The 15470-nt window shown below is 30.9% G+C and overlaps 1 protein-coding gene across 2 annotated transcripts; it reads left to right on the top strand.

The window, feature by feature from the left end:
- Positions 1–3611: 3611 nt before the first annotated feature.
- LOC123016005 (equilibrative nucleoside transporter 1) lies at positions 3612–15387 on the top strand. 2 transcript variants are annotated; one of them, XM_044416163.1, is made up of 10 exons: positions 3612–3775; positions 9434–9554; positions 12749–12978; positions 13027–13166; positions 13216–13361; positions 13415–13647; positions 14286–14466; positions 14519–14640; positions 14689–14891; positions 14940–15387. In XM_044416163.1, the coding sequence occupies exons 2-10, from the start codon at positions 9482–9484 to the stop codon at positions 15064–15066; spliced, it is 1455 nt and encodes a 484-aa protein (XP_044272098.1). In that variant the 5' UTR covers positions 3612–3775; positions 9434–9481; the 3' UTR covers positions 15067–15387. The 2 variants fall into 2 exon arrangements, with proteins under 2 accessions (XP_044272098.1, XP_044272099.1); XM_044416164.1 differs by lacking the exon at positions 3612–3775 and adding an exon at positions 9262–9378.
- The last annotated feature ends 83 nt before the right edge of the window (positions 15388–15470 follow it).

Below are 15470 nucleotides of genomic sequence, written 5' to 3'. Positions count from 1 at the left end.
TGTTTTAAGAATTTATAGATTGCTTATGGTAATAGAAGATCGATCGTAGTTATAAAAATTGCACAAAAAATCGGATGTGGTATTAAAAAACAACAAACTACAAATTTGTGTATAATTGGTTGCATATGCAATTTTAAGAATGAAGTAGCTGGCAGCAGCTTCGGCCGTCCGGTTCTTATAGGGAAATTTTATTGGGGTAGTAATAAAGCGGTCAGTAAATAATTCAAATTTGATCAGTATAAAATGATAAATGATCAGTATTTAATTAATTTTTACACAGTAAAAAAATCCAATTTGCACAGTAAAAATAATAAAACGCTCAGTAACTTTAAACAAAATTAGTAAACAATATAAAATTTAAAGAATGTTCAGTCTTGGTTACATAACAATGTATGGCCCCTGCACAAGAATGTTATTTATTATTGGTACTTATTTTTATATTACTGAATATTTATTATTATTGGAGGTTGGTATATGTATTAGCAAGGGCCCCTGCGCAAGAATGATTTTAGCAAGGTCTGGAAACTGTGCGGAAATGGTAATCAGTCTAATCAGCGTACGCCACTCTTTGCACTGCTGTGCTCCTGATACCACAATTTTGTTTTTGAACGCTTTGCGATATTCCGATTTTGCTCGGAAACATTTTNTTCACTGTAAAAATATTGAAAAAATTTGTTTATTTTTAATTTAATTTTTAATAAAAATCATAGTAATAAGACTTTTTTTCTCTCGAAAGCTCTCTAAGCTCTAAGCACAGTTGCGTAAACAAGCAATAAATAACCCAGACAAATTGCTGTTTTTTTTTCTTAAATGGGATAATCTAAAATGTAATGTGTTTAGATTTTGGGGTTGTTGGGGTATAGCCCTCCCCCTTTCCGCATCAAAATTTTATCTTTCAATACCGCTGCTCAGTGAATCCAAGCCAAATCGTTCTATATTTATCTTTTCTGCCTTTCTCAACCTTTTAAAGTCGATGCCAAAGTTATGTTATTTGAATATGAAAACGGGAAGTGGTCTGTAATATGTTTACCATCGAAGTTGTGCAAGTTTTATCCTCGTTTACTAAAGCCATATTCGTCCAGTTTTGCCTGATTTATGATAATGTATACCGTACAAAAGCTTAATCAAAGCAAAAATGATTAGTCGATGAAATTGCTTTAAAACGCCCTCTCGTCACATTTGAGCTTTTGCCGCTTATAAGTCATTAGCATGCTCTTGTAGTGTCACTTTTATACCTACGCGTCAAGTAAAAAACTCGTCATAAATATGCATGTGAATATTAAATATTAAAACAACTTACTTAGTACGAGTCTGGAACTGAAAAGAGAGCCCCCGAGACTTCAAACGGCGCTAAGTGGTGGAGGGCGGGTGTTTTCGACGCTTCAAATTGGATCCGGAGAAAATTTGCACTTTGTACAAATTAGCGACACCTCGGATAAAAAAGAGGGGAGACTGCTGAGATTAGACTAGACAGAAGAAAATCAAAAAAATAGCTCATAGTTTTTTAATACGTTTTTGATTTTTTTTAATCTTTTTATTCTTAATCTTTTTTTCTTTTTTTTGTATGTTGTATTGCTATTAAAATATAATTTAAGTTAGCTTTAAAACTAAACTTTTTTTATAAAATAAATTTGGGGTCTAAATCGTCTGAGAAATAAAATTCGAGTTTCTACAGTACTGTCACTTTCTGTCAATTGAATGATAATTAAATTTGTAAATTAGAACTTGGATTTTTAAAATTTTTAAATCATTTGGAAATAAATCAGTTTGTAGAACTGCTGCATTAAAAAAAAATCAGTATTGGCAGATTTTTGGGACATTCTATACATTCAAAAAAATTTAAAATAAAAGTTTCATATGAATTTGTATCAAAAAATACTTTGTAAGAGAGCTATAATAGGTGAAAGAGATGCAGTTTTTAATGAGTTTTTTTTTTATATTTTAGATTAGATAAAATTACAAAATTTTATGCAGTTGATAAGTGTTATACAGGATGTATCAGAACTCACGCCCCAGAGAAAAATTTCAAGTAAGATAAGGTACCAGGAACATGCAAAAAATGTTTAAAAAATTCTATCTGTCAAAAAATTTTGACATTTATTTTTTGGCATTTGATACTTTTTTATGTCTATTTAATGATACTGATGGTTTTGTATACCAGGTGAATAAAAAGTATGGAACCGAACGTTTTTTCCTTAAATTATTTATTTTTTGAAAAAACTAATTGATGAGTGATAAAGAACTATAAAAATGTGATGATTTAACAAGAATAAAATTTTTCGAATTTTTTTTTGTTTTTGAGTTCTACAAAAAAAATATTTTTTTTAAATGGCAACCCACTATAAAATCATTTTTCTCATAAAAGCTATACTCTAAGGATTACAACTATCTGCTTTATATTTAATTTTTTCAAAAAATTTTTTTCACATAAATTGCAATTTTGACAAAAAAAATCGCATAACTCAAAAACAAAACAAAATTTCGTTCTCAAAATACGATCACATTTTTTATATTACTTTAATCTATATTAATTATTATTTTCTGGAGGCAAATGATTAAACATAAAACCGCTTGGTTCCATACTTTATATTCACCCTGTATACAAGAACCTATCTACATATTCCTAAATATTTTTAAGTAGGTAGGTATATTTATTAGTATGCCATTAAGGAAGTGCAACTAAGGATTCGTGAATTCGTGGTATGATTACTACAGAGGGTGAGTCACATATAAACTGTTGTAAATTATTAAAAAATAAATTAGTAATTATTTAAAAGTGAGATAAAGGCAGATATCGTTTTTTTTTGCTAGATTCCATAATGCTTAGAAGAATAAAATTTCTTTGTTGTAAAAATAATGCGACTTGCTTAACTTTGTGGAGTAGTTTAATAAAGACCCTAACCCAAGAAGGTTAACCTCCTTGCGACCTTGCTCTAACCGATTTTGTATATAACCCCCTAGAATTTACCAATTGTATCAAAATTTGTCCACGGAATTAGTTTATATCCGACGATTTTTTTACTTTCGTAAAACTATGAAAGAGTACTGAGCGAATCAAGTTTTTTTATTATTAAAAATAAATCTGTAAATATCATATGGAGAAGAAATGATTTTTTATTCGTTAGTACTTTTTGTGCTTCCGGCAAAAACATTTATATTTGGAACAAAGTTTTATAAAAAAAATTATTAGGTATTTATCGAAAACTGATTTATTTGTACTTTGTAGCTTGAAATTTTTACAAAACAGACCACAATTCGTTGTTTATTTTTTGAAGCAGATTTATTGCAAATTCTTTGCATTAATTGCAAATGCGATAAGAAAACATAATACCCGCCAAGCCGTTCAATGCTCTCGAGAATTAAAAGAATGATAATCTCTAAAGAAGGAAAAATTTAATTAAATTCTCTGAAAATTTGAAAGATTTTGGCCACAACACAACCCCGTCTTTTTTTCGTAACATCTCAAAGCTTTCAAGTGCTCGTGACCACCACCGGTGCTTTATCCTTCCTTCTCCCCTTTATCCCGGCCATCCCATTTACAACATGCACCTCCCGGGAGCGAGAAGGAACCACAATGGAAAAAGGACAGCGACAGAGGTGGGGTAAAAGAAAATGGTACTGGTAATGGCCGTCTAACGGTTGTGTAGTATGTTCGTTGCAGTTGCCTGTATATATCCATTTTATCAATGCGAAAAGCACGTGTTTAAAATGCGTGCATGCCAATTCGAATTTTGATAGTGCGACTTGTAGTGACGGAAACACAGTTTGGAAGAATGTAAGTTGGTTGCATTAATATTCTAACCTTGTCGGTGGTTGCCGTCAATAATAAAAGTGGGCGGGATGGATTAGGGTGACGGCAACGGCAATCCAAGACGGTGGGTTGGGGTTGATCACTTCGCGCCAAAACTAAATTCGATTAAATTAAATTTGGGGTATAGATTATTGACCCTTTTATTTATCAACGATTGGCGGTGATAGGACCCGAGGTTTGATTGAGTTAAAATGCGATGACGGTAATTAGACCTCTAGTTGGTCTTAAGTGGCAAAGTCATTAGGTTGGCATCAATTGTAAAGTGGGTAGCTTTGTGAAAATTGCCGGTATCATGTCACTCATTTACAGAAAGAACTTGCAGAAATTATGGCATCATTCATATAAATTAAGTCACATAATTTAAATAGAAAAAAATATATAACGGTTAAATGGTATTGAACGTATGAACACTGAACTTTTATCAAATCAGGTCGAAGGGTCATGAGAGTTTTATTAATATTAACTTATTGTTACAACAATAAATTAGATTCTCATTGATTCTACCTACTTGTTTGTTAGTCTAAAGCACTCTCGTAAATGGATTTATTTATCACAAAAATTCAACAACATAAACTACTCAAAAAAACGTACACATTGCGAATTAATGAAGTTTTATGAAATCTTGGTTGCTCTATTTTAAACTGTATTCAAATTTGAAACAATTTGAGAAACAACTACTGAATTAATACAAAGTAATAAAAAATGTTGGGCATGTTTGAGTTGGCAATTCTTTAAATGGTCCATGATCGATTGTTGACAGTCTGATGGTACACTTCAAATTAAATAGAGACATAACCACTAATTTTGTTATATCAAATATAATTATTTGAATAGTAAATTTGATGAAATTGGGAAATTCTAAGATGTTGCCTTTTTTGACAAGGAGTGTAGTTATTAGTAGTTATTTCTTTTAGAAATTTATATAAAAAGTTTATGGTTATTAAAGCAAAATGGTATACTTTGGGAACAATTGGAGCGATATTTGTTGGTCATAATCATAGAACAAGTAAACTTTGTCTAAAGATAATACATTTTTATGGCTTAATTCTTATTTAACTGGACTAAAACTATAATGTCCAGGGAATTTTCTATAAGATTTTTGTCAAAGAACAATTTGATGCAGAAAAAAAATATGTTAAAATTTAAAAGCTATAACACGGTTTTAACCTTCTAAAAGTCAAAGCCATAAATATCTATTGTTTGTAAACAGATTTTACTGATTTTTGCTACCAGTAATAATACATCGGCGACTCGTCTTATACCACAGTGGCACCAGTTAAATATTAGGTAATAATTTTGTTATTTCAATTTTTTCGAGGCTTTTTTTTAATGGGTATAAATTAATTTTTAAATAATTCGTGTAACTATTCGTGATATTCATGTGTTTTATTTGCTAAACACATATGGAAAATAAGACTTAAATGCCTTGATACGTAAATAACCATTAATGAGTAGGTATTAAAAAATGAAATATTGACAGACGAAAATAATCGAGTATGATTTTGAGTAGAAAGCCAATTTGCAAATTGTTTTGGGTGCGTCTATTACCTACCTACACATACATTGTTACACATATTAAACAGGAATTAAATTATTATCTCTCGTAAATAAAAGATCAAATGCTTTAAACAATTAAACGAACTGTCTGTAAAAAATAATGAAAAAACTATTTACTTTGTTATTGAATTAATATTAAATGAAGAACATTCCTGTGTTCCAGAAAATAAAGACCCACATAAATCCTCTCTTTACTAATGAGTTAAAGCAAGCGGTAGAATTGAACATCAAAGAACCTAATCTATAGAAAGCAAAATTAAATTAGTGCCCAAATCAAAATTAATAGAAATAACCTTTCAGCAGAGCTTTGAAGGTCTTATTTTAAGAACAGGAATTATTTCTTATAATGCAAATTTTAATCGGTCAAAACCCCAGTGAGTTTTAACACTTGTCGCGACATGTACATGTACAGTTATTACACACAAAAAACTGCTTCCAAATCAGATTAAAAAAGGAAAACATCATTATTAATTACAAGTTGAAAGCTAATATTAGGACAGTTTTATCACTCAGAAATGCAATACAAGTTTTGACGTCTAACACAGTGATTGATTGTCAGCAACAGTGATAAAGAGGAATGCTCACGGCAAGCACATGTGATCGCAATCAAGCTTATTTCAGGGAGAAGTTATCTCGTAACTATATTGCATGTGACCTCAGGGACAATAAGTTTGTTCAAATTTTCGATTTTCGCTGAGGGAATTTCCTGAACTTGAGAAAACGTTACAATAAAAAATTATCCTTTTTTTGCTTCTGATGTGAACAGACAATAATAAAATTATCTTAGCCCATTTGCAACTCCAACAATGATCATTGTGCAAGTATAAGAAAAATAGTAATAGATGATTACCAAAGAGTACGGTTTTTAACTACCAATAACAATAATAATAGTGCAAAGACAGTTAATTAATTGCTTAATTGCTAGTTATTTCAAATTTTAATTTCTCATCTATGGTACACACCATAACGTATTTTTAAACTTTTAAGTCGTTTCTTTACATAATTTTTCAGACTGTGTTTTTTTCAACTGCATTGTTTTATGATATTTATCCCAAAAATTTAAAACGTCGCCGTCGGTTTTATTACTTTTATCTAAAAACAAAGAACTTAAATTTTATACAAATTTACCTAAGTAAAATCTGTTTGAAGTAGTTATAATTTGTGAAATGCACTTGATGACACTGCCTCAATGTTTTTTAATTGCTAATTACTTAATAATACTATTGCAATAAAAAAAATCGGACATCATTCTTGTCATAATTGTCATAGGTGTGAAACCGGCCTTACTACATTTGAGTCATTTATTATTAACTTTCAGTTTAGTTATTGTTATTATGAATTTTTATAACCCACCAATGTTTTTGTTTTTCTAGGTGGTATAGTTGGTTGCAATAAAAACGGAAAATAGAATTTTCTTTAGATTGAAACAAGTTTTTCCCTTGTCAATTTGTCATCTGTCTCGTTCAAAATTTTTTTCTGCAATGCCGCACTAAAATGCCGAGAGCATTAAATGCAAATCAAGATAATCAATTAGTTGAGTACTTACATGAAAACCCGATGAGTAGTGAGTACTATAGATTAACTGACAGTTCTAACTTAACCTTTTAGAATTAAGCCATGTTCAAACTATGAATAACTATAAAAATCTGACATTTTTATGCTTTGACATTTTCCGATTTTTTTGCAACCAAGTGTACCTACCTACTTGTTAAACAAAATTTTGGCTCTGGTGACAAATGCAAATAGCATTTTGCTTTTTCAATAATTCGTACAAATATTATTTGTTATTTGTCATAAACTATTGGCACATATCGCGGAATTATGGGTTAGTTCATCGCTATCTAATATTCCATAACAAAAGCTATGTTTCGAAAAGAGGTCTTGGCTGTTGTGTCTTGTTGTAAGTGTAACATGAAAACGTCATCAATGTAATTGCCGAGTCAGCTTCTTGAACCATAAAAAATACGCGGAATATTAGTCTGAATCCCTTGCCTTTGTGTCCTATAGTTTATAAAGTTTAAGTAAACTGCGACATGTGCTTTTTATACTAGAATATGAAAGTCCCACAAAATATTCGGCTGTTTCAGAACTCGCGCCCCAGAGAAAAATACCAGAAACAGAAAAAAAATTCTATCTATAAAAATTTTGAAATTCTGGGGTTTTAAAATTTCCATTTTGACTCTATTTATTTATGTTGGCAAAATAATTTATAATATTTTTTGCTGCAAGCTATTAGAAGAGGAAACAAAGAAGCTGTATCCTGAATTGTAACAATATTTATTTAATTGTGGCTTTTATTGGCAAAGTATTTGTACCTTTACTGAATAATTATGAAAAAACATACAGGATCATCGGTAACATTACCTGACCTGACGATGTTTGATTCATAAGTGCGATATATTTTTTTATAACATTATGATAATCATACAACATTTTGGAGACTTTTTACTGGTATAAACAGTAATTTGAAATAGATACTTTTTTTTTAATGTAACAATATCGACATTTATTTTAATTTACCTACTTGTCAAAATTTAAGTGTATTAGTAAATCCATACTCTTATGGAGTATTAAATCAAGTGATTTAATCATGTGAATTTAGTGAAACATCGGTCGTTGGTCTCTTAAATAGATGAGTACTGACAGTGATAAGCATAATATTTCATATCTTTGACGTGTTTTCATTGTCATAATCAAGACCCGTCAAATATTATTTAAATTGAAGTAAGTAACAATAAAAATCGTTAAGGTGGTAGTACCTATAGATATTTCCGTATTTTCTGCAAACATCACTGTATCAATATTTTGCTTTTTTTTATTTTACGTAATATATTACGCCATGATAAGTAATATCATTTTCATTTATCACACATTTTACAAGTGTTACATAAAAACATCGTTAATTCTTGCTTTAATTACTTACAAAAAACTGGGGTTATTTTATGGCGCTCGTTCTAAGTATACAGGGTGTCAATTTTAAAACTTGCAATCGCCAATATCCCTAGAACTAAAAAAGTTATAAAGAATCACTCAAAACCGTTTCGGTGGTAAGTTATTTTTCCAATTATTCAAAAACGAAGACGTTAAATTTTCATTTTTTTTACTATATTCAAGGGTGGGTGGAGGTGTGTCACCTATCATGTCATTTTAATTCCCCCTAGGAACCACCAAAACGGTTTTGAGTGATTATTAATAACGTTTTCAGTTGAGAGAAATTGCCAACTGCAAGTTTTAAAATTGACACAGTGTATAATAATTTATGCGGAAATCCTGGATCAGATTTTGTCAAGTATTCACCAAAAAAAAATGTGCCTAATTCGAGTACAAATATCGATCTAAATTTAGCCCAAAAACCTTCCAGCATATTTACTCTCTCTATAAACACAGTGCAAAAGTAAACTTATTTACACAGATCTGGGTGATCGTTTGAAAAATAAAATTCTCGTGGGGGAATTTTTCGCCAAGCGCTTCCCTTTATAGGATTAGAGACCTGTTGAAATTTTAATTAAAATTGATACCGGGACCATGCTCAACCGCCTCAATGACTTAATCACCCCCTAAATCTAACCCTAAACTCGAATCAGCAGTATGCAACAGCGACTTCCTCACAAACGCCGTGAAAATCCCATTTTTCCCCCATCACAACCGGAAATTAGCGCTACATCGGATTTTCCTCATAAGCATGCACTCGCCGTTCCAAAATGGATTTATATTCTTTCGGTTTAAGAATAAAAATCCGATATTAGGAGCGACTGAATTTTAATTAGTCGTAATGATAAAGTTTTAGTTCGAATACTTTAAGCTTAAATTAGAAATTGGACGACAGGCAAAACGTCATCTATAATTAAACGACGTTTTTTTTTCTTTGTAAAAGTTATTCTAAACGGAGCTTTGCTCTTGCTCGTGGTTTCGTCATTGTATGGCTTTCTAAAGATAGGAAATCAGAGTATATGTTCCACAGAAGACGAACTTTTAAGGTTAGGTTAAAAGCACGTGTTTAAATCGTTTTTGTAAGTGTTTTGTTTTTTCTTTTAAAAGTTACGTGATTTTTTGGTTTGTTTTCAGGATTTACTGATAAGAGGTGGGACGACTTGTTAAAATTACGGAGGGACAATGAGTTTCAGAAGAGGAGAGTATCCTTACGGAGGCGGCGATAAAAATGGAGTTGTACAGCCTTTGCAACACGGTAAAATTTTTGTAAAATTTGCAAAAAACTAAGATAATCGTTATTTGCAGTATTAAATTTAAATTTTTCAATTCTGCATTGTTTCCTGTTGATTCGGAAATTAAATTGAATTGTACCTATTTTGATTTGGAAATTTCATCAGGACTACGCTATAATAAAAACAGCAAATACATAATTTAAAATATGTACATACGAGGTGAACAGAATATACACAACCAAGCATTCATCTTCAGAAAATAACAATTAATAAAAATTAAAGTGTTCTTGTCTTGAGAATGAGATTTTGTTTTGTTGTTGAGTTACGGCATTTTTTCTTTTTTCAAAATGGGAGTTTATATGAATTTTTTTTTTCTTCAAAAATTGATAAGATATAAATAGCAGTAAAAATAGATAGCTGTAATCCATAGATCATAATAGCATTTCTAAAAAAAGGTTTTATAGTGGATTGCCATTTGAAAAAAAAATAAAATTTTGCAGAACAAAAAATTTTCAAAAAATGTTACTCTTGCGAAACGTCACATTTTTATGGTACTTTTATCAATCAATTAGTTTTTTATAATAAATAGTTTAAGCAAAAAACGTTTGGTTCCGTATTTTCTGTTCACCTGGTGTATGGTTAACATTAGTGTAAGAAAGATATATTAATTAAATCAAAATTAATTAGAAGTATTTTACTAAGATTTATAATGATTATTTTACTTCTCTCAAGAGCTAAATATCTTTTTTCCGAAATTGTCACTAAAGTTACATAAAATCGTCACTAAATCGGCACTAAAATAGTTCATTATACTACGATTTTGTGTATCGTGGATTACGAACATGCCATAACAGTGTTGTCAAATCATTGTCCTAATCTAAACATAACATAAAGACATAATAATTCTATTGCTAACGTGTATCCGTTTATTCATTTATAAGTGTTGGTTTTTTATTCTACAAATATTTTTTTCCTGTTTCGCGTTTTTGTATGGTGGCTACTTATTTTGCGGTTTCTGGTCGAGATGGTACTATTGAAATGAGAAATGAACAAGTAAACTGCCGGTTGTGAACTGTCATGGTAAAAAAAAAACAACCTCCAAAAGTAGTTATGCAATTTACGATTTCGGAAAAAATTAACATACACCTCGGTACTAAAGTTCATTACTTTTTTTACTTCATTACCTTCATTACTTAAACACACCTTCGTAATGAAAAATAAGACTTCAGTGTTTTGATACATAAATAGCTATTAAAATTCATTATTTAATGATTCCATTTAGATACAGTGCGATCAAAAAGTCTTTCTATCAAGTAGGTGTCCTTGTTGAGGACGTATGTTGCATGGCAGTTCGTATGTTATCTAGATGTCAAAAAATTATTTTATAAAAATTAAAACATTGAGCTAATTAAATTGAATTATTCTATGAAATATCCTAAAATGAGATTTTGTTGGTGTTTATTCATAAAAATCGTTCACCACGGTTTCCTGTTTTACATAAAAATTATTTTGACATTTCTCATTCGTCATTGTGACATTTTACTTCTACAGACATATACGTTTTAAATTTCTACGCTTGCTTGATAGACAGACTTTTTGATCTCACTGTATAATAAACGAAATAGTTAAAAACAAATGCCATCTAAATTAAATTAAAAGTAAGTCAAGTTTGCTAGGGCACAATTATTGACAACATATACAGCTAAATTCAAAAAAAAAACGGGAAGGGTCAAAAAAATAATTAAAAAATAGTTTTTTTTTTCAACTTTTCCATGGTGTGAACGTGTTTTATTAAATGCGGCATTACACAAGTTGGTATAAAATCAACGACATTGGTAGAAATATTTTTGATAGGTTTTGATAGGATTTGAAAAAAATTTAATTTCCCATTTTTTTTATGTAGCTGTACTTCGTGGCTTGAACTATTTTACAGATTTGCCGCTTATTCAAACTTTTCCTCTGTAAAATTCGTTTCAATTTCTAATTTGAGCTCAAAAAAGATGGTATTTGTATTTATAAACGCTAATAACTTCCGGGATGTGAGTCAACAAAACTCAGGTACTCAGGTTTGAATGAAATATTTAATTGATTTCTAAATACAATTAATTACACTAGCCAACAAGCATTTTGTGACTGAGAAGAAAACAGTTATTTTTTATTCAATTCTATGTTCTAAATTCAAAATCGCCGAAAAACGAAACACTTAAAATTCATTTTCTCCATTCTCATTAAAAAAAAATTCCCCCAAATTTGGGTGCCGTTAGTGACGAGCAAGGGGAAAGGTTCCACCAGGATATATTGACGATGGAAAAGAGGTACCAAGGGAGATGGGATCCAGCTATGATGGATTACTGCAGGTTCCTCATAAGGGAAGTTAAAACACCCTACAAAAGAAAATCAGCTTTTGCAAAAAACTCATCTACAACAGATTTATGTTAGAATCTTATACATCTTTCAACATTGTTCTTGTTTAGTGAATAAATTAATTTCTTTCGTCGTCTATTTAATTAATTTCTATTTGAAATGAACAATTTTTACGATAAAATTTGAGAAAACAATTTTCCTGTAACTTAAAATCTGTACGTAATGGAGAATTTTTCTTATCAAATTCGTAATTAGGGATGTTAATGTACCCTGATACACGTGTCAATAGATCAATCACATTAAAAAAAAATAAAATTTGTTGGGTAGTGTTATTTATCGAAAAAAGTAGAGCATTATTCGCTCTGAAAAAGAAAAATCAGACGAATTTAGTAGGGTTTAAATTATGATATGCTTGGACTGAAATGCAAGAATATTGTGTTACTGTTGTTTATAAAAAATAAATAAATTCTTCATTATTGCAATTCTCTTAAAGTCCAATTTTCTGCAGCAAATTAAAATGAATGTGTGCATCCATTTGCACCTTCCTACACAGATTATAATCCACCATCGTAACAAAATTATAAATTATGCCATCCCCTCGGCCATAAACTAAATGCTTTAAAAGATGAGCGTCACCTGATCCTTGCCGCGAGCCTTTCTGTTAGAATAAAACAGGAAAATTTTGATTGATCGCCTCTAGCGTTTAATAAATGACCCACAAATGAAATTTTTGCTGTTGTACGAACCCAAAACATGTTTCATGAGAAGTAAACAATTCTATTTGTGAGCATGTTTATGCGTGAGCTTAATACAAAATGTTAAATTATACTTGAAGTGTTTTATTTATTTGTAGGGGAAGAGAGTAGCGAACGAGCGAAAACCCAACAACCCGTTAAACTGCAACCATCCTGGGAGGAGAATAATCTACCCGAAGACGAACTGAATTTTAAGAATCAGACCATGGATGATGCCAGTTTGGCATTAAATCAACCTCCCGACAAATATAATTTAGTGTATTTGACTTTTTTGATCCATGGAATTGGAGTTTTAACGCCTTGGAACATGTTCATCACTGCCGATAAGGTTCCCTGCCACAGTCATAATTAACTCTAATTCATTGTTGTTTTGCAGTATTTTTCAGAACACAAATTGTCAGAGGAATACACTGGCGAAATTTCACCATACGTGACGAATTTTATGCAATATCTCACTTTTGCTTCCCAAGTTCCTAATGTGTTTTTCAATTGGCTTAATATTTTTATACAAATCGGGTAAGTCACCACCAAGTGCGTCAAATCATTTTTGACACAAGATTTTTAGTGGTAATTTAACCACGCGTATAGTTTGGAGCATTAGTATCGAAGTAGTCGTTTTTATAGTCACTATTATACTTGCAATGATAGATACAAGCACTTGGCCAGTTCCATTTTTTTGGATAACGATGGTGTGCGTAGTTATTTTGAATAGTAAGTAATTTTAGGCTAGAGCCGAGTTGCATACGCAATTTTTTTTGTTGCAGTGGCCAATGGCATTTATCAGAACACCGTTTTCGGAATGGCCGCTAAACTGCCGGGGAAATACACTGGAGCTGTGGTTTTAGGCTCTAATATTAGCGGGACTTTTACAGCTGTAGTCTCGCTGTTATCGACCATAATGGCCTCGAATAAAAAAATGGCCGCTATTTATTACTTCATCACGGCGCTTTTTGTACTGCTTGTCTGCTTTGACACCTACTTTGCCTTACCGCTAAATGTAAGTGCTAATCAGAGGAAAAACTAGAAAAAAGTTTCTATATTGTTTCGAGATAATAATTATGACTATTAAAGCACTCATTTCAATACTAATTCAAAAAAGTAGAAGGCGGAAGAAATATATTTTGAATCTTCTTTGCAGTAGTATATAAAACGTTTCTTAATTCATTTTATTACCATAAATTTGTATCCCATGTTGGCTTTGACAAATTTAATATGTCATCTGTAATTCTAACTAGACCTGCCTATTTTTCAAATTCTACTAAATGAAATATAAAATAAGAAAAAAATTTTTTGACACAATACCATACAAATTCGTAACCAAAATTGGTTTTGAAAATACGTTATGTGGGACAGGCATGCAATATTTGATTTTCAGTAGAAAAATATTGAAAATAGTTTTTATCAAGGGAAATTTATTAAAGGATTTATAATACGATACATTGAAATGAAAAGAAAGTTAAAATGATCGTACAACATAGTTTTCTAATTTAATTTGTTTCAAAAAAAAATAATATTTCATTAAGAAAAAAAAAACTTAATTAGTTTCAGAACTCTTGTTGTTAGACGAAGAGATTTTTTTCCAAATTTGGATTTAGAATTTAATAGAGTGAAACGTTTTTATCTTTATATTTCCAGCGATTCTACCGCCACCATGAGCTCCGCGAAAAGAAAAACGCGGAACTGCGAAAACAAATGAACCAAGGGCGGTCCCAAAGAATCCCCTACTTGCACATCCTCAAAAAATCCCTCCCTCAACTTTACAACGTTTTCTTCATATTTTTCGTGACCCTATCAATTTTTCCAGCAATACAAACAAGTAACTTTTCTCCCGAGTTGCATAAAATGTTTTGACCAATTTTGCATTTCAGACATTAGGCGTGGTGACGAAAATTTTTTTATTGGAGATAATTATTACACAGGAATTACGTGTTTTTTGACTTTTAATGTTTGCGCGATGGTGGGCAGTTATCTAACTAATTTACTGTGTTGGGTAAATAAAATCAAACAAAGAAAAAAAAATTTTATGAACTTATTCTAGCCCGGCCCTAAATATTTATGGATTTTTGTCACTCTTCGAGTGTTGTATATCCCGTTTTTCTTCTTTTGTAATTACCAGATAAACGGGATTGAGAGACATATTCCGGTGTATATCACAAGTGACTGGGTTTATTGGATAGTTGCTATTACAATGGGGTTGACTAGTGGGTATTTTAGCTCTCTGGCAATGATGTACACCCCAAGGTGAGTCATTTTTTTTTCTTATTTTGGTGATAAAATTGCTCTGTGTAGGTGCGTTGAAGAGAGATATTCCTCAACTGCGGGCATGTTCGCTGCCGCTTCTTTGATAACTGGTATCTTTACTGGAATTTTATCAACATTTTTATGGCCTTGGATAATCAAGCATGTTAAATACTAGCAAAAGTGTTTGGTATATGATACGGAAACGGAATTATCTATACAATTTTAGATAGTAGTTTCTGTCATATGCCATAGAGAAGCAAATTTTATTTCAATGGGTCCCGAATCATAGTTCTTCCAAGTAACGAAGAATATTGTTTTTTGTATCAGTTTTGTAAATAGTTGACAGAATAGTTTTATTTCCATTGGCTTTCCAAAAACGTTTTCTGAGAAAACCGCTAGATTTGCATTTTGATAAGACGTTGCAAGACTGACTGTAAATTATAATCAATTAGTTCTAGTTTACTACTTGTGTTTTCAATAAAGTTAATTTTGTGTTTTTTTGCTTTTGTTCTTTACACATCTAATACAATCATAATCATCTAAATACAAATAAGAGATAAATATTTATTCGGACTATTT

Source organism: Tribolium madens, unplaced genomic scaffold (genome assembly GCF_015345945.1).
Source record: "Tribolium madens isolate multiple individuals breed KSU strain unplaced genomic scaffold, Tmad_KSU_1.1 Scaffold_19;HRSCAF=116;Tcas5.2_LG9, whole genome shotgun sequence".
Classification (NCBI taxonomy): Eukaryota; Metazoa; Arthropoda; class Insecta; order Coleoptera; family Tenebrionidae; genus Tribolium; species Tribolium madens.
The sequence above is the reverse complement of the archived record's forward strand: the minus strand, read 5'-3'. Positions and strand labels throughout refer to the sequence as shown.